Below are 19,181 nucleotides of genomic sequence, written 5' to 3'. Positions count from 1 at the left end.
AATATCTATATCCATTGTATGACATTACTTTATAAGGACCCCAAACATCTGAATGAACTAAAGAAAAAGGACTTGACATACGGTTATCATCCCTAGGACTAAAGGGAACATGGTGATGTTTCCCCAACTGACATGACTCACAATCCAAAACAGAAAGATGACTCAACGAAGGAACCAAAGACTTCAAAACTTTCAATGAAGGATGACCAAATCGATAGTGCCACTAGAGAGGAGAGAGAGATGACTGTACAACTGTTGACATTCTTCCACCACTGTCAAGATAATACAATCCACCTACTTCATGCCCTCCATCAATCTTCATCACCATCATGAGATCCTGAAAAATACATGAAGAAGGGTAAAAAGTAATAGAGCAATTAAGAGGCTTGGTCAACTTACTAACTGACATAAGGTTAAACGGAAACTTATGGACATACAGAACTGAGGATAAAGGTAAGGGGGTCATGTTAACATTGCCAACACCACAAATGGAGGATGTGGAGCCATTAGCAAGGGTGACAGATTGTGATGTTGAGCAATGAGAGAGGGAAGAAAACACACATGGAGTTCCAGTCATGTAATTGGAGGTTCTAGAGTCAACAATCGAGGGATTAGGTGTGGATGCCAGACAAGCCATACCTGAGTGTGCGAGAGTGGCCGTATTCTATTGAGATGTGGCCTAAACAAACCTCTCATACTCATCACGGGGAACACTCATCATTTCCTTCTTGGGAACATCTGTGGTTGTAGGAAGTATCTGGTCAGCTAAACAACTCTCCTGTCTGAAGGTGGACCATGCAAGTCATAGCAATAATTAATGGTATGTCCATCCATACAACAATGTGTACACCTCCTTGGACCCGAACTACATCATCGGCCACGGGCTCCCCCTGAATGTCTACCTCCAGTATGACCACCACCACGGTTATAGGTAGGTCCACCACCACCACTCTGGCCATATACCGGTCCACTGCTACAACTGCGGCCAGACTAAGCTCCTCGAGCTCCACATCTAACACCACGACCCCTCGATACTACAAACATGAAGTTTATACTAATCTTGGGTTCCATATTGTTCCATAACCATGTGATAATCTGTGCATCTTCTTATTCTCAGTCATCATACTCATAAGAATCAGTGGAGGGTTTTTCTTCCCTTATGTGTTTCACATTCTTCTTTGCTTTAAGAAAAACTTTTACAGATTTAGCCCAGGGTACATAATTTTCTCCATTAGTTTAATGGAGGTCATTTGAACATTTAGATAGTCAGTAGGGACCATCACATTAGTCTTGCTATCACTGTTGTATCCCATAGTTGAACTCGACACACTGCACACTAGACCACACCATACTGAACACACTAGTTTCAACACTTAGTAATACTAAAAATTGTACTTTTACACCATAAACCCTACCCCACGACTACCTGAACACTCACCACACTGTTTGAGGACCACTCCCCTTTCGAATCATACTAAAAGAAAACATAAACTCTCACACACTATAATCTGAAATCCCACCATACAATCTTGAACAAACTTATGATTTGATTCACAACACAAAATTTCATAGAAATCTCTTACCTAATCACCCAAAAATCAGACCACACAAGACATCCATTGCACCACACGAATCGACCCTCTTCTCTTCATCGATTAGGGGAGGGCTTCTTAGAAACCACAGCAACCAACCACAAACAACACAATTGGAGGCATAGAAACCTCCAAGGGAAGAGGGAAACCACTCCTTTTCAGCCCTTTCCCTTATCTCCAACAGATGATGCAGAAACCAAGAGAAAACCCTAGACTGGGTGCATAGAGAACATAATTCTGGGCAGGTCTGATTTGCTCAGTTTGGCTCTGCTACCATATTAGGATTCGACCTGCCCTTGAATCCTATTAAGCTGATAACAGTCAAGAAGAAGGAAGAGAGAGAGAGAGAGAGAGAAAGAGAGAGAGAGAGAGAGAGAGAGAGAGAGAGAGAGAGAGAAGAAGAAGAAGAAGAAGAAGAAGAAGAAGAAGAAGAGAAGAGAAGAAAGGGAGAGAAAGATCTGCTTCGAATGAGAGAAAAAGATCACTCTCCCATTCGGCCAGAATTGATTTATATTACTTATATTGTGGAAAAGACACATGTGCCCCTACTTAAGTAAGGGGCACTAAATCTAACATAATCTTATACATCGGCACATAAATATAAGTATAAAGATAGAAATACCCCTACATATTCGACACTAACAATATGGTCTAAGATTTGACAAAACCATTCTGAATTATGTTATTCTCTCTGCATTAAAGCAATGAATGCTTATTCATGCTCTATTATCTGGCTGTAACATTTTTCATTCAACTTTAGGTTGTGAATGGGCCCGAAGTTTTGAGCAAATTTGTTGGAGAAACCGAAAAGAATGTCAGGGATCTATTTGCTGATGCTGAGAATGATCAGAGGGCTCGTGGTCAGTAGTTAAGATTTATATGCCAAATGAATTTATTGGTTTTTTTTTCCATTATATAATTCTTTTTTTTTTTTCAGGGGATGAGAGTGAATTGCATGTTATCATCTTTGATGAAATTGATGCTATTTGTAAGGTGGGGGATTTAAGAATTCTACCTAATGATATATACTTTTTTCTAGCTGTACTTTGATGAAGATAATGATGCAGTGCTAGTGGCAGCTTGCAATATTGTAGCAGTTGAACCTTTCCATTGGCTTTATTTATGCACTACTCATTTGGTTTAAGTTCATGCTACTTAGAATTTAAGAGGCTCAACTAGAAATGGTACTGGATTTCATGATAGCATTTCTTAGAATTTATTTAGCTTTGATTGGTGTCTCTATTTTGCATTTGTAGTCAAGAGGATCAACTAGAGATGGTACTGGGGTTCATGATAGCATTGTGAACCAGCTTCTTACAAAGGTCGGTTTTATTTTACTTTTTCTTTCTTGGCAATTGGTAGAATCATTTGGACGTTCTTATAATTTAACATGCTTCTACTAGTATATGTCATTGGTTTGACTAAACAAGTAATTGTTTTTCAGATAGATGGGGTGGAATCGTTGAATAATGTTTTGCTCATTGGTATGACCAACAGAAGGGATTTACTTGATGAAGCCCTTTTAAGGTAATCTGTTTGTGTAGTTGTGCTTTATTCTGTGCAGGATTGTTTTAATGTTGTGAAACTATTCTTTAGATTTTAAGGGAATCATGTCTTTTGACAATAAATAACTAGTAACTGGAAAAGATGGTGTCTGGTGATTAGTGTTTGTATTTCTTTTTCCTGCTGCATCTTTTTGCTGAAGAGATAGCTGAATCGTGGATTGGAATTCTGTATAGTAGGCCTTTTACAAGGATTTTCCTGCTTTTATTGACAGAACCTTTTCTTTTGGTGATTGTAATACACACTTTTGTTTCTATTGGGAAATATCCCACAAAAATGAATGCAGGAAAAAACAAAATATCAAGTCCAACATCTTGGGAAGAATTCCTTATTGAAAAAATTCTATGCATCAAGGCATCTTCACAAGGATCAAAATCTCACAATGTATCGGCCCATATCAACTGATACATATTGTATTGGCAGGTCAATGATACAATAAGTTTTTTTTTTTAAGCATAAAAAGCATTAGGTTCAAATGGGCTGATACATTGTTAAAATATAGGTTCAAAGCTTTAGCTTCGAGGAATAGGTAAGCTTTTACATGTGTTATAAATTTCAAAATATATTATATATTATTTATATGACTCACGATCAAACTGTTTGACCTGGCAGTCAGCCTACTATAAATAATAGAAGGGGTGCCGCCATCCCAGATTTTTTGCTCTCTAATCATTCTTTCCTCTTCTTCTCTCTCTGCTTCCTACTGTTGTTTTTTTGATGAAAACATGGTATCAGAGCAAGGTTCTGGGTGGTAGAAACATCCAGAATTTTTTTTCTCACCCAGAATTCTCTATTTTTGGATTGTGAAGAAGAGCACACCTAATCGACCTGGTCAGACCAAAGGATTTTTCTCTTTTTTGTTCTCTCTCTTGGTTGTAGTACCAGGGAGACTAATTTGGTAACAGTTTGATGCTATGAAAGGGATATTTTTGGAGGTGTGTGCCTTGTGCATGTGTGTAAAGGGTGTGTGACTCCTTCCTAGTAGGTATGTGCAGCTCCCTACTTGTGGGGTTATATCATCCCACGGGATAGCTAGTGTAGGGGCTGATAGTATGATCTTTCATATGCTAATCACCCCCTTGAATTGTCTAAATGGGGTGGTCTAAGGGCATAAAACTTTATGTTTAAGTAAGGGGAAAGGCTGGATATATTAATGGGAAGGTGAAAGAATTTCTTCCAAGATTTAGGCGTTGGATAGAAAAGAAGCACAAAAAGACTTTAGTGAGGAGGAAAGAGAAGAGTACTATAAGCTAAAGATGAAACTAAAAGATCTTCTAAGAAGGGAAGAAATTTCTTAGAAAAATCTAGATGTAAGTGGCTTCTGGAAGGGAACGGGAACACAAGATTTTTTCATTCCTTAGAAAGTTGAGGAGAATAATGCTTTTATGGATCATTTCAAGGGAACCTTTTCCAGAATGGAGGGAAATAGGAAAGAACTTCTTGAATTGGAATGAGATAGGGTGACCGATTTTCAATCTAGAGCCATGTAGGAGCCTTTTAGCATTGAGGAAATCAAAGTGGCTGTCTTCTCCATTGTAAGATCAAACGCCCCTGGGCCGGATGGCTTTACCATGGCATTTTTTCAAGAGTGTTGGGAGATTCTGGAAAAGGACCTAAAATAAGTGTTTGATGAATTTCACCAAAAAGGGGAAGTTTCACCAGGACCAAATGCTACCTTCATTGTGTTAGTGCCTAAGAAAAAGGAAGCTAAAACCCAAGGGATTTTAGACCAATTAGTTTGGTGGGTAGCCACTTTAAAGTAATAGCAAAAGTTCTTTTGGGTAGACTGAAAAGGGTGTTAACCACAGTAATTTCACAAGCTCAAGGTGTCTTTGTGGTGGGTAGACAGATAGTTGACCAGATTTTAGTGGCAAATGAATGTGTAGCTGAGAAGAAAAAAAGAGGGAAAGATTTTATCTACAAACTAGACTTAGAGAAGGCCTACGACTTGGTGGAGTTGGCCTTTCCTTCTTGAGGTTATGTAGATATTTGGGTTGGGGGAAAGGTGGGGAGTGTGAATTAAGGCCTTTCATTTTTGTGATGACTGTAGCCTTAAGGTCCTTGGGAACTTAAAACTTCTTCTAAGCTCTCTCGAGGAATTATCTAATTTATGGGTCAACTTGGAGAAAAGATATCTTGTGGACCTTAATTTGCAAGAAGAGGAAATCCTTAGAATATCATATTTTTTTTATTAGTAAAGAGAAATTTTATTATAAGATTGAAGATAAAAGCTAATACAAAGAGGAAAGATTGCCACCCTAAATGTTACAATCAATATTACATAGCGGCCCAAAACAAATGCTATCTCATAAATCCCTGCATAGTAAGGGAATCAACTAGTTTGCATTTCTTCTCACCCATTTAAACTCAGCAACTATGTCCTTAGCAATACTTTCCACCTCCTTAAAAGCATGCCTAAGAGTCCAAGGAGTCTGACTGCTACCATTAGCCCATGAAACAATTAATTTTGAATCTCCTTCCACCTCTACCTGTTTGTACCCCAGTTGCAACCAAAGGCCTAAGACCTTGTAGCAAAGCTAACAATTTAGCTTTCAATGATTTCACCACTCCAATGGGACTAGAATAAAGAGCCGATATTCTGCTTACAAATTCCTAATCACACCACCTATTCCAGTCATGCCCGGATTTCCAAAGGATCTCCTTATCTTTTCTTTTTCTCTAGAGGATTGTGCCACTTCTGAGCTATTCATTGGCTGAAATTATAGATGCTATTCAAAGATGTTTCTGGGGTGAGAGAAACTGGAGAGAGATTGTTAGTTCATCCCTCTTAGGGTGGTGGTCAGAACTAAATGGTCCCCATCCCCTAGAGGTGCTGTTAAGCTCAACTTTTATGGTAGTAGTGAAGGCAACCTGGGTCTTTTTGGCATTGGATGAGTGTTCAGGAATGAGGAGGGAATTGTCATTGCATTTTTCTCGGGGAGTTGGGCACTTTTTAAGGGCTGAAATTATGAGAATTATGGAAGGAATTCAAAAGGCAAAGGAGCTGAACATTAGGAAGCTATTATTTGAAGGTGACCTAAAACTTGTAATAAGCTGGCTCTAGAAAGAGGAGGCTAGAGTCATGGATCACAGATTAGAACAGATAATGTAGGTTTTAAAAGAAGAAAGAAATGGAGAACTTTGTGGAGGCCAATCCATGGAGGAGATTTCTGAAGGTGGAGGCGAAAAGCTTTCTGTTGGAGGAACTAAAAGTCAGAGGGAAGATTAGCTTGAAAATCAGGGAAACTAAGAAGGCTTTAGTGCTGCTGGTAGGTTTGGACGTGGTAGAATGGTTCACAGATTTTGTAGAAAAAGCAAGTGCAAGAGGGAAGGAGAGAAGCAGGAAAGTGATCACCACGAAAGTGGGAAGAAGATATGTGGTGCAATGCAGAAGAAATCATAAGAGGTTCTTTCATATCTCTTTCAGAGTTGACAAGAATAGGAAGCAACTGGTCTGTTTTCCTGAAGGAAGAAAGAGCCAGGGGTGGACTGAGATAGCAAAAGCTCTGAGGGAGTTTTCATCAAGAGTGAAAGCAGAACAGAAAAAGGGCACAAAAAAGAAGAAGGAAGAAGAGGAGATTTCAAGGACAGTAGTCAATCTTGAATCCCCTAGGCAATTTGCTTTTACCTTGGTGCAAACTGGAACTAACGCAGCTCTGTTTGTAATAGCTGAAAAAGGAGATTGGACAAGCAAGTTGATTGTTGAAGTCGATAAACCAACTAGAAGGTGGAAGGAAATTGCTGTTTCATTGACAAAGCATTTGAAGTTGAGAATAAAATATATCCTAACACACTTTGATATGTGCAAAGCCTTGCTGGATTCACTTTAAAGTAAAGTAGGAGTTGTGGTTGTATGTCTGCAGGATTATCTTGGCTCGATTAATATTTTCATGTGGTCTCCTTCTTCAAACTCAAAGGATTCCTCAGTTCTAAATGGGGTGGTAGTGCGTATCGTGGGTTTACCATTCCATCTTTGGAAGGATGAAGTTGCAAAAGCGATAGCAGTGTTGTGTGGAGCAAAGCTGGATGTTGTATTCTGGGGAGACCTCAGGTCTGCAGCTGTATTGTTGAATGGAGCCAAGCTCGAGGTTATTCCCAGGAAAGTGAATGTGAATGTAGAAGGAGTGTTCATGGAGGTTTGGTTGGCTTCCTCCATGGAAGCTGAACTATGGAGGAAAGCTCGGAAGGAGGAAGATGCAAAGGTTGAAGATGAATTCCTGCGTGGAAGCAAAGGATTGGAGGACCTGCAAGGAAAAGAAAATTATACAAAAAAGGGAAAACAAAATTTGAGAAGTCCGCAGGAGGAAAGTCTTAAACGTGTTCAACAAGGTAGTTGCTGGGCCTCTGACAAATCTTATGCCCAAGCATTTACAAGTGGCACCAATCCCAAACTTTCAATTACAGTTGCTCTTCTGCAAGAAGACCAAAAAGGGTTAGAAAAACTTGTTGAATCGAAGCTAAAGGAAGATGAGGAGTTTAAACAGTTGGGCCAAGGGGAAAAAGACAAGTTTAGATTTGGTGGGCCCAAAAATCCAAAAGTTGGGCCATCTAAATCGGGAGTGGTGGGTATTGGGCTCGCTAAAGAAGGCTCCTATAAAAGACTAGGGGTGGAAGTTCTCAATGGGCCGAAATCTTTTCACCCATATAAGGTGGGTCAGGTGGACATAGGCGGGGAGGAAAGTAGAGAGCTTAGCATTGGTAAAGGTGAGAGGAGTGAGGTAGAGATGAAGGTTAAGAAAAAGCAGGAGGAAGAATAAGAAAGAATATGGGAGCAGATCTGTGCATTATTGGAGTAGTATAAAGCAAAGGAGGAGGGATTAGATGGCAAGGAACGAGAAGCAACTCCTCAAAACAAGGAGTTTTTAAGAAGTTCTAGGTTGGGGGGTGGGTGAAGCCAGTGGGTTGGCTGAGAAGACACAGGGGAATATGTAAAGGAAAAAGAAAAAGAGATCAGAGGTGGGGAGACTAATCTTAGATATTGAGGGTGATATCGAGTTTAGTGGAAGGGGAGAAAGAAGGGTTCTTCGTGAGATGGAACCATGTTAGAAAGGGCATTTGAAGGAGTCTCACAATGAAAATCATTACTTGGAATGTGAGAGGGTTAGGGAGTGCAAGAAAAAGAAGGCCAATTAAAGGCTTGCTAAGAAAAGAAAAACCTGATATAGTCATGTTATAGGAAGTTAACACTCGAGAAGAAGAAGAGTTTGTCGAAGAACAGAGGTGTGTTACTGTTCACACCATTAAGAGCCTTTCTTAACATTTTAAGGAAATTACAAATGGACCCTTGAATAGGTGCCCAAATACAAAAAGGATGAAAGGACATAAATGCCCTTACATCCTCAACACTCCCTCTCAAGCTGGGCATAGATATAACTTGTTCAAATTGTTGTCAAGCTTTGATTTGGAGACACCTTTAGTAAGACAATCGGCCAATTGATCTTCAGACCTCACAAAACGTAAACAAATCTCTCCATTGGCAACTCTTTCTCTAATGAAATGTTGATCAACTTTTATATGCTTTGTACAGTCATGTTGAATAGGATTATGGGCTATGTTTATGGTTGTTTGATTATGACAATATAATATCATTGGAGTATCAATCTGCACTCCCATTTCTTTCACAAGTTCTTCAGCCATAAAAATTTGGAAACTCCATGAGCCACAGCTCTATACTTTGCCTTTGCACTAGATCGAGCCACAACTAATTGTTTCTTACTTCTCCAAGATACAACACTACCACGCACCAAGGTACAAAAGCCAAAAGTAGACCGCTTTTCCTGGACATCCTTTCAAATAGGCTAGTATTCTATTCACTGCTTGCATATATGAAATGATCTAGGCTTGTGCATATATTAGCTAACCACACTCACAACATATGATATATCTGGTCTAGTCAAACACAAGTAGAGGAAGGCGACTGACAAGTCTTTGATACACAACTTTGCAAGAAGGATATCTCCATCATCAACTCCCAACTTATGATTGGGATCAATTGGAGTTTCATCTGTTTTACAATCTAATTTCCCTACTTACTGAAACAGATCAAGGACGTATTTCCTCTGAGAAATATAAATGCCCCTCTTTGACCTTGCGACCTCAATCCCTAGGAAATACCAAAGATTTCCAAGATCTTTAATTTCAAATTCAATAGCAAGAAAAGACTTTAGTTCAGCAATTTCAGAGATATCATCCCTTGTGATAACAATGCCATCAACATATACTATCAGCATAGTCACTTTTCCATTCACTCTCCTAATAAACAAGGTATGGTCAGCTTGAGATTGAGAAAAGCCAATTTTTAAAATAGTTTTTCTAATTCTATGAAACCAAGCTCTAGGGGACTGTTTGAGGCCATAAATGGATTTCTTCAAACAACAAACATTTCCTTTACTCCTAGGGATGTTCACTCCAGGAGGAAGTTCCATGTAAGCTTCTTCTTGAAGGTTGCCATTAAGGAATGATAATCAATGATGTAAGATTGAGTGTTTCCTTTTGCCACAAGTCGAGTGTTATACCTTTCAATTGAGCCATCAACTTTATGCTTCATTATGTAAACTGTTAGACAGTTTTGTATGCCCTTAGTTTCAATCAAAATGATGTACTTTATGAGTTTATTGTAAATGAATAAAAGTGCATATTTGATTCATGTTCCCTTGGTATGTTTCTGTGTAATACCCTTAAACTGGACACTTAATGAGACTCGTGTTAGTTTAGAATGTTCACAGCTAGTGGGTCAGTTTGGGGAGACCTATCCTGACAAGGCTGACACTGTAATGCCACCAAGTCGGCTGGGGTGGCTTGTCTCAACTGCTGGGGTGAGACCCTAGGCACATACAGAGTAAAATTAATTAATCTTTGAACTGGACCAGATTTTCAGTATTGCTCTGGACCTTGGAGATTGATGGGCAAAACTGGAAACTTACACCCGACCGCTAGACTCGATTATGATACTGCACTGGGTGTCAGATTAGGCTGTCTTTGATGTACCAATCAGTGAGATCCTTAGCAGGGGTCAAAACCTGGGTATGTCGGGACAGTTTGAGAATTCATCTGAGTGGGTGATCATAGTGACAGGATCAGCCCCTTTGTCAGACAAAGGTAATGATCGGGGATGCACTCTCACTAATGGAAACCAAAACTGCTGGCAGCCGATTTCAATCGTTGAGATTTGTTTTGCAAAATATATTTTATATGATATATAAAGGTATATATATTATGGTTTCTAAAAGGTTTGCAAAAGGTTTTAATTCTGGGGATCCGTACAAGAGAGAGTGCAACATTGTTCCTTGCAACCGAGGGAGAAGTCCTCTTTTGTTGGGCAGTGTATGATCATTATGGGCTGAGAGGTTAAGTGTAAGACCATTGAGGATAATACTTGATGGGCTAATCTTACATCTACCCATAGTCCCTAGGTGTTACAAGGTGGCTTGGCCCAGGGACCACTTAGGGTAAGTGTTGGGCCCATAGAGCCCATATGATGGGTTTCAGGGGGTGCACTGTCCATAACAGTGTATTCGGCCAGGCCTTGTAACAAAGGCTGGGCTGAACCCATGTGGCTGATGTGTAGATCAATGTTTGGGTCCCACGCCATAAAAGGAAGCCCAATTGGGCAGCTGTTTGGAAGGTTAAATGAATACATAACCTTAAATGGGCCTTAAGCCATTTCGAACTGGGCTAATTTGATTAGTCACTTAAGGGGCGAATTCTGAGATGGATCAGCTGATAGGATTTGGCCACACCCTATCCACTTAGAGAGTCCAAGATCTAAATAAGATTTAGATCTGAAAACTTCCTAATTAGATTAGGAGATGGCTGATCTAATCTGCAGATAAGATAAGGGTTATCCCTTATCTTAAAGGGACTTCTAATCCAAATATGATTTGGGTTAGCAACTCCTAATGGGATTAGGAGCTGATCCCTTTAAGTCTATAAAAGGAAGAGGGGCGGCAGCCTTTAGACATCACAAGCAAGCAATAGATAGTCTTGTCTTCAGAGCTGAAATCATAGAAGAGAGAATCAGCACCCTGCAAATACTCTCTTGCTGTCTCCTTCCTACAGCCGCCGCTTATAGCAGTTCGATCTCTAGTTCTTGGGAGAAATCAAGATTGGATCTTGATTCCAATCTTTTGGAGAAAAGATTGGTGGGAGTTGCATTCGGAAGCCGTCCAGGTGATTCCTGAGAAGGATCAAGTTCTTTTGGAAGAACACTACTGATTCTGCTCCACCTTGCACTGTGCCATCTTTAGTGGGAGCAGATTTTGGATCCTTCCTTGGGTGTGAACACCTTCATTGGGAGATACTACTTCTCTATATCAGGTATTATCTCTCTCTACTCCTTTTGGTTTAGATCTGGTTCAGTTTATGGTTCAAGAATGATCCTTGAAAATATGATTTTCTAAATAGGGAATTCGATTCCCAGTTGAAGGGAGAGAAAAATATTTGAAATTCGCCCCCTATTCCGCAATTTTTGGGTGTCCATGTGATGGATTTTCTATCCCTTCAGTGGTATCAGAGCCATGGTTCAAATCTTGAACCATTCTGTTTCAGATCTGAACCTGCGCAAATAGGGAGAAGGCGTTCTACCCAATTTGTGCAGATATGGGTTTTGGGAAATTTGTTCCCAAAACTGATCGAAAAATAATCTGAATTTAATTTTATATAAATATGATTATTATTTAGAATAGATCTATATGATTTTTTTTTATTTATGGGCTATTCGTACAAGAGGAGATTGAATTCTTGGTTTGCGTAGGGAGAACTACAAGATTTGTAGTTTCTTGAATTTATTTATTACATTTGGTCTATAAATAATTTTTTTAATTTTAGACTCAATGTATAGGCATTCGATCTGATGTAATTATTAATAGAAATAGGATTTCTATTTAATTTTATTTTGGATCGAAGATGGTGGCGCAGAGAAGGAGATTTCGCAGATGGGACATTCGCTATCTACGATTTGCAGTTTGTGAAACTGCAATCTTTGATCTAACCTCTATTTTGCAGGATGGAATGTGCGAACAGCCCTGATTAACTGATTCTTGATTTTCTTTTATCAGTTTTTTAATTTCAGATTATTTTCTTGAATTAAGAATTTAATTAAAGATCAAACCCTAGACCCATTCGAACCAAGATTGGTTCAAAACTGTTTGGACCAAATCTAGGGTTTAATCAAGGCTGAAAGTCAGCCCTAATTTTCCCACTAATGGGCCTGAGGATTGATATTTAATTAAATGGTTAATTCGACCCAACCTATAAAGGCCTAGTTTTAAATAGTTAAAACTGCTAAAAGCCCACTTCAAAGGATAAAGCTATATGGGCCGAACTGGGCAACCCTAATTCAGCCCATATACCTAGATAATATTAATGGTTAATATTATGGATTTTTAACGGGCTTCCAATGGGCCTTATAGATAATTAATTGATTGGATCAATTTATCCCTGCATGAGATGTTTGGATGTGTGATGTGCTACGTACATGGTCCATAAGTGCTTGGCCCATGCTCATTTGACAGTGGCTCTTGCACACACCATGGCTGAATGCGCATCATTGCCATGGTGTCCCTTTTGGTCATTAGATGACCTCCCTCAGTGTTGGGCCCCACACCTCATCAAGAGGTTACGTGCAGAACCCTCATCGATTTAAGGCCCACTGAAATCTGACTTTATGAAAGTCAGTGGGAGCCACTTTGGTTTGACCTAAATCAAACTAAGGGCGTAATTAATTATTCCCTCCAGCTAATATGAGTGCATGTGATAGGGAGATTCATATGATGAACTCTCTAAAGGCCTTCCATCATTAGCATGAGGATGAGTCCTTTAGTAATGAGGAAACACACCAAAAAATGGGCTATCCATTTGCTGTTGGGCTTGTCTAAGTGTTTCATAAGATGATAGGGGCGTCATAGACCAATAAGAGAGGGGCTTATCAGAAAATGGGAACTCTCTCATGGTACCTTGGCATTCACGAATATGATGGGTAAGCACTCACTGGACAGAAAAGTTTACCTGAAAATGGCTCTGAACCTTGTCTGACAGAGGCCAAAGTGAAAACTCATATGATGAGTGGATATGATCCTTCACAAAAAGGTGGTGGGGTTATGCAATTGAAACAGTTGTTTCCATGCACCCTATGTGATTTCCCACATTTCCAGAGACAACCCGTAGTCTCCATCAATAAGAAAGGAGGGAAATCTCAGAGATGAAAAAATGGAAATGGAACGTAGATTAAAATCCATATCTATGTAATGAACATGAATCAAATTAGGTTGTGGACTGATGTTTGCTCTTTTATCAGAAAATGGCAAACGGATCTTTTGCAAAGCTTCTTGACGACAACAAGCTTAAGGGCCCAAACTATGCCGACTGGTACAGGAACCTTATGCTGGTCCTAGCTTCTGAAAGCTAGACAAAGTGGCAAAGAATCCTGCCCAGAGCGTCTGGGCGATAGAGCTTCTGAGGCCCGAAGGAGGGACTATCAGGAATGGGAGGAGAAAAACTCCCTTGCCCAGTGTTACATCATTGCCTCCTTGGACAACCCAATATAGAGGCAGTTCGATCAGATCGAACTTGCCAATGACATATTGGACAGTCTCAGGATGATGTATGAAGAGCAAAATCGTTCTACTCGACAAAAGTTCTTGAAACAGTTTATGACCGCACAAATGTCCAAGGGCCAACAAGTTCACGACCATTGTCTTCGGATGATGGGATACATCAACGAACTGGAGGCTCTTGGATTCGGGCTGGACCTTGCGACCCAGATAGATGCTATCATTAATTCTTTGCCTCATTCCTTTAATCCATTCATCATGAACTATAACATGAACAAGCTGAATGTCAACTTGCAAGAGCTCAGCAATATGTTGCAAAGAGCCGAAGAACTGATTAGAAAGGATGAGCTTGTAGCTATGCTTGTTGAAGCTTGCAAGACAGGCAAGAGAAAGAGCAAGGCAAAGAAGCCTCGGAAGAAAGCCACTAAGGGAAAGAAGTAGAAGAAAGACAAAGCACCGGATGCCTGTCACTTTTACAAGAAGACCGGCCACTAGAAAAGGAATTGTCCTGCCTACCTGGAAACCAAGAAAGGTAATTTCGAAACTTGTGTTATAGAAACCAACTTATTGGTAGCTTCTGCGTCCTAGTGTATTGACTCCGAGGCTTTAACTCATGCATGTAACTCACTGTAGGGGTTCAAGGTAATCAAAAGGCTGAGTGAAGGAGAAGTCACTCTCTACTTGGGGACTACTGCAACTGTTGCAGCCACAGCCATTGGAACCGTGGAGTTAATTTTTAGAGAAGGATTAATTGTACTGAAAGATTGTCTTTATATACAAAATTTAAGGATAAATTTGATTTCTGTTTCAAAACTGTGTGCAGATGGTTATTCTGTCTTCTTTACTAATACGATTACTATTATAAGAAATAACAGATTCATCGCATATGGGGAACTAGAGAATGGTCTCTATGTTCTACATTCTTCTCTAGAAACTAACATAACCGAAACTGCATCGGCTGAAATCCCTAAGAAGAGAGCCCGTGATACTATTAATCTCACATGTCTGTGGCATTACCGACTTGGCCACATCGGTGTTGACCGAATCACAAGGTTGGTAAAGGATGGTCCTTTGGATTTTCTAACTGTAGAAGATCTTCCCACCTGTGAGCCTTGCCTACAAGGCAAGATGATGAAATGGCCATTTAACGGTAAGCCTAAAAGATGTACAGGCACACTTGACCTAATACATATTGATATATGTGGTCCCCTAAGTGTTAGGACACGAAATCAACACGTGTATTTCATCACCTTCACAGATGATTTCTCACGGTATGGTTACGTGTACCTAATGAGATGCAAGTCTGAATCCTTTGAAAAGTTCAAAGAGTTTAGACAAGAGGTCAAGAAACAGTTAGGGAGAAAAGTTAAGGCCCTTCGATCAGATCGAGGTGGCGAGTATCTCTCTGACAAATTCAGGGACTACTTAAAGGACAATGGGATAGTATCACAATTAGCTCCTCCTGCTAAACCACAACTTAACAGTGTTTTAGAGAGGAGGAATAGGACTTTATTAGATATGGTCCGGTCACTTCTCATACACTCAGAGTTACCCACATCCTTTTGGGGTTACTGAAGGGATAGGAAATCCATCACATGGATGCCCAAAAGATTGCGGAATAAGGGGCAAATTTCAAAAATTTTTCTCTCCCTTCAACTGGGAATCAAATTCCCTATTTAGAAAATCATATTTTCAAGAATCATTCTTGAACAACAAACTCAACCAAATCTGAACCAAAAGGAGTAGGGAGGGATAATACCTAATACAGAGAAGTAGTATATTCCAATGGTGGTGTTCACGCCCAAGGAAAGATCCAAAATCTGCTCCCACTAAAGATGGCAAAGTGCAGGGTGGAGCAGAATCAACAGTGTTCTTCCAAAAGAACTTGATCCTTTTCAAGAATCACCTGGATAGCTTGTGAATACAACTCCCACCAATCTTTTCTCCAAAAGATTAGAATCAATATCCAATCTTGATTTTTCCCAAGAACTGGAGATCGAACTGCTGTAGGCGGCGGCTGCAGGAAGGAGGTGGCAAGAAAGTATTTGCAAGGTGCAGAATTCTCTCTTTTGTGATTTCAGCTCTGAAGACAAGACTATCTATTGCTTGCTTGTGATATCTAAAGGCTGTCGGCCCCTCTTCCTTTTCTATACTTAAAGGGATGGACAGTGCACCCCCTGAAACCCATCAGATGGGCTCTATGGGCCCAACACTTATGCTAAGTGGTCCCTGGGCCAAGCCACCTTGTAACACCCAGGGACTGTGGGCAGATGTAAGATTAGCCCATCAGGTATTATCCTCAATGGTCTTACACTTAACCTCTTAGCCCATAATGATCATACACTTCCCGACAAGAGAGGACCTCTCCCTCGGCTGCAAGGAACAGTGTTGCACTCTCTCTTATATGTTTCCCGGGAATTAAAACCTTTTGCAAAACATTTGAAAACCATAATTTATATACTTTTATATCTCATATAAAATATATTTTGCAAAACAAATCTCAACGATTGAAATCGGCTGCTGGCAGTCTTGGTTTCCATCAGTGAGAGTGCATCCCCGATCTTTACCTTTGTCCGACAAAGGAGTTGATCCTATCACTATGATCACCACTCAGATGAATTCTCAGACTGTCCCAACATACCCAGGTTTTGACCCCCGCTAAGGATCTCACTGATTGGTACATCAGACAGCCCAATCCGACACCTAGTGCAGTATCATAATCGAGTCTAGGGGTCGGGTGTAACTTTCCAGTTTTGCCCATCAATCTCCAAGGTCCAGGGTAATACTGGAAATCTGGTCCAGTTCAAAGATTCAATTAATCCTATACTGTATGTGCCTAGGGTCTCACCCCGGTAACTGAGACAAGCCACCCCAACCGACTTGGTGGCACCACAGTGTCAGCCTTGCCAGGATAGGTCTCCCCAGACCGACCCGATAGCTGTGAACATTCTAAAGTAACACGAGTCTCATTAATTGTCCAGTTTAAGGGTATTACACAGAAACATACCAAGGGAACATGAATCAAATATTCACTTTTATTCATTTACAATAAACTCATAAAGTACATCATTTTGATTGAAGCTAAGGGCATACAAAACTATCTAACAGTTCCCACTTGCCCTTAGGTCCAATCAGGTACTAGCCGGAGTCCCATGCTTTCCACATGTTTCTCAAACACTTTCTGTGATAGTGGCTTTGTCAATGGGTCTGTTACATTTTCCACTGATGCTACCTTTTGAATCAGGATGCCCCCTCTACCAACAATCTCCCTTAGTACATGGTACTTCCTCTCGATGTGCTTCGACTTCAAGTGGGCTTGTGGCTCCTTCGCCTGAGCAATAGCTCCATTGTTGTCACACAACAATGGGATGGGTGATGTGCTGGACGGAACTACTCCCAACTCGTGAACGAACTTCTTCATCCACACGGCTTCTTTGGCCGCCTCACTTGCGGCAATGTACTCGGCCTCGATCATGGAGTCTGCAGTGGACCCCTGTTTGCTATTTTTCCAGCAAACAACACACGATTCTATCATGAAAACATATCCAGATGTAGACTTTCTATCATCTGGTTCCAACTGGAAATCGGCATATGTATACCCTTGGATCTGTAGTGAATTACCATCGAATACTAGACAAAACTCTTTTGTCCTTCGAAGGTACTTTAGTATGTTTTTCACAGCAGTCTAGTGCTCCTGCCCTGGGTTGGCCTGAAATCTGCTTACTACACTCCTCGCCTGAGCAATGTTAGGACGAGTGCACAGCATGGCATACATGATGCTCCCCATGGCAGAGGCATAGGAAATGTCTTTCATGCCATCAATCTCCTTAGAAGTCTTGGGAGACATCTTCTTAGAGAGAGTGACTCCGTGCCTGAAAGGAACATTTCCTTTCTTGGAGTTTTCCATGCTGTATCTTTTGACTATTTTGTCAATGTAGGCAGATTGGGATAATCCTATTATCTGCTTCGATCTATATCTATAGAGTTGAGGACCCAGTATATAAGAGGGTTCTCCAAGATCTTTCATGGAGAATTGCTGTGAAAGCCATACTTTCGCCGTAGTCAACATTCCTACATCATTCCCAATTAGTAGAATGTCATTTACATACAGAACCAAGAAGGTAACCTATCTCCACTGTACTTCCTGTAAACACAGGGTTCATCCGGATTCTGCTCGAAGTCAAACGATTCGATAGCAGAGTCAAAATGGATGTTCCAACTTCTAGAAGCTTGCTTAAGTCCATAAATGGATCTATTGAGTTTACATGCCATGTTTTCCTGACCCGCAGCTATGAAGCCTTGCGGCTGCTACATATAGATATCTTCAGTAAGATCTCCATTCAGGAATGCAGTTTTGACATCCATTTGCCAAATCTCATAATCATGGTATGCTGCTACAACTAGCAGGATCCTAATGAACTTAAGCATGGCCACAGGTGAAAAAGTTTCCTCATAATCGATGCCCTCTTTCTAAGTGTACCCTCTTTCTAAGTGTAAATTCATTTGCAAGCAATTGCTTTTACCCTAGAGGGTGGATCTACTAGAGTCCAGACTCCATTGGTCTCTATTGAGTCCATCTCTGCTCTCATGGCCTCCACCCACTTCTGGGAATCTATGTCCAACATATCTTCCGCGTAAGTCATGGGATCCTCCTCACAAGACAAGGTTTCCACCAGGTAACTATCCTGGTCATAACCATAATAGACTGGTGGCCTGGATACCCGAGTGGATCTTCTAGGTTGTTCACTACCTGGAACTTGTGGGAGATCTCCCACTGCTCCTGAGCTCTCCTCATCAAGAACAATTTCCTAACAATGGGTGTCCAGGATGTAATCGGTCTCCAAGAATTGGGCATTTCGACTGCAGAACACTTTCTGCTCACTTGGGTCATAAAATAGGTAACCTACAGAGCCTTTTGGGTAGCCTACAAATAGGGAACGACTGGTCTTGGATTCCAACTTGTTTGCACTCGTTCTTTTAACGTGTGCTGGACAACTCCAAATCTTCAAGTGTTTGACACTTGGTTTCTTTCTGGTCCAAAGTTCATATGGAGTGTTCGGAACCGATTTGGTTGGAACCCGATTCAGCACGTAAATCGTAGTCTCTAATGCGTAACCCCAAAAGGATGTGGGTAACTTTGAGTGTATGAGAAGTGACTGGACCATATCCAATAAGGTCCTATTCCTCATTTCTGAAACACTGTTAAGTTGTGGTGTAGTAGGAGGAGCTAATTGTGATACTATCCCATTGACCTTTAAGTAGTCCCTGAATTCATTAGAGAGATACTCGCCACCTCGATCATATCGAAGGGCTTTAATTTCTCTCCCCAACTGTTTTTCGACCTCTTGTCTAAACTCTTTGAACTTTTCAAAGTATTCAGACTTGTGTCTCATTAGGTACACATAACCATATCATGAGAAATCATCTGTGAAGGTGATGAAATACACGTGTTGATTTCGTGTCCTAACACTCAGGG

At 40.5% G+C, this 19,181-nt stretch overlaps 1 protein-coding gene across 1 annotated transcript in view; it reads left to right on the top strand.

Moving 5' to 3' along the window:
- LOC148875883 (vesicle-fusing ATPase-like) overlaps positions 1-19,181 on the top strand; it is a 134,391-nt gene that overhangs the window by 35,478 nt on the left and 79,732 nt on the right. The window contains exons 8-11 of the mRNA XM_088965637.1: positions 2,353-2,452; positions 2,530-2,585; positions 2,849-2,914; positions 3,037-3,119. Of these exons, the coding sequence (XP_088821763.1) occupies positions 2,353-2,452; positions 2,530-2,585; positions 2,849-2,914; positions 3,037-3,119 (305 nt within the window). The remainder of the gene's footprint in view (positions 1-2,352; positions 2,453-2,529; positions 2,586-2,848; positions 2,915-3,036; positions 3,120-19,181) is intronic.

This window comes from Nelumbo lutea, chromosome 1 (assembly GCF_056320005.1).
Source record: "Nelumbo lutea isolate HS-2025 chromosome 1, American lotus-T2T, whole genome shotgun sequence".
NCBI lineage: Eukaryota > Viridiplantae > Streptophyta > Magnoliopsida > Proteales > Nelumbonaceae > Nelumbo > Nelumbo lutea.
This window is presented reverse-complemented; position numbering and strand designations above follow the sequence as displayed.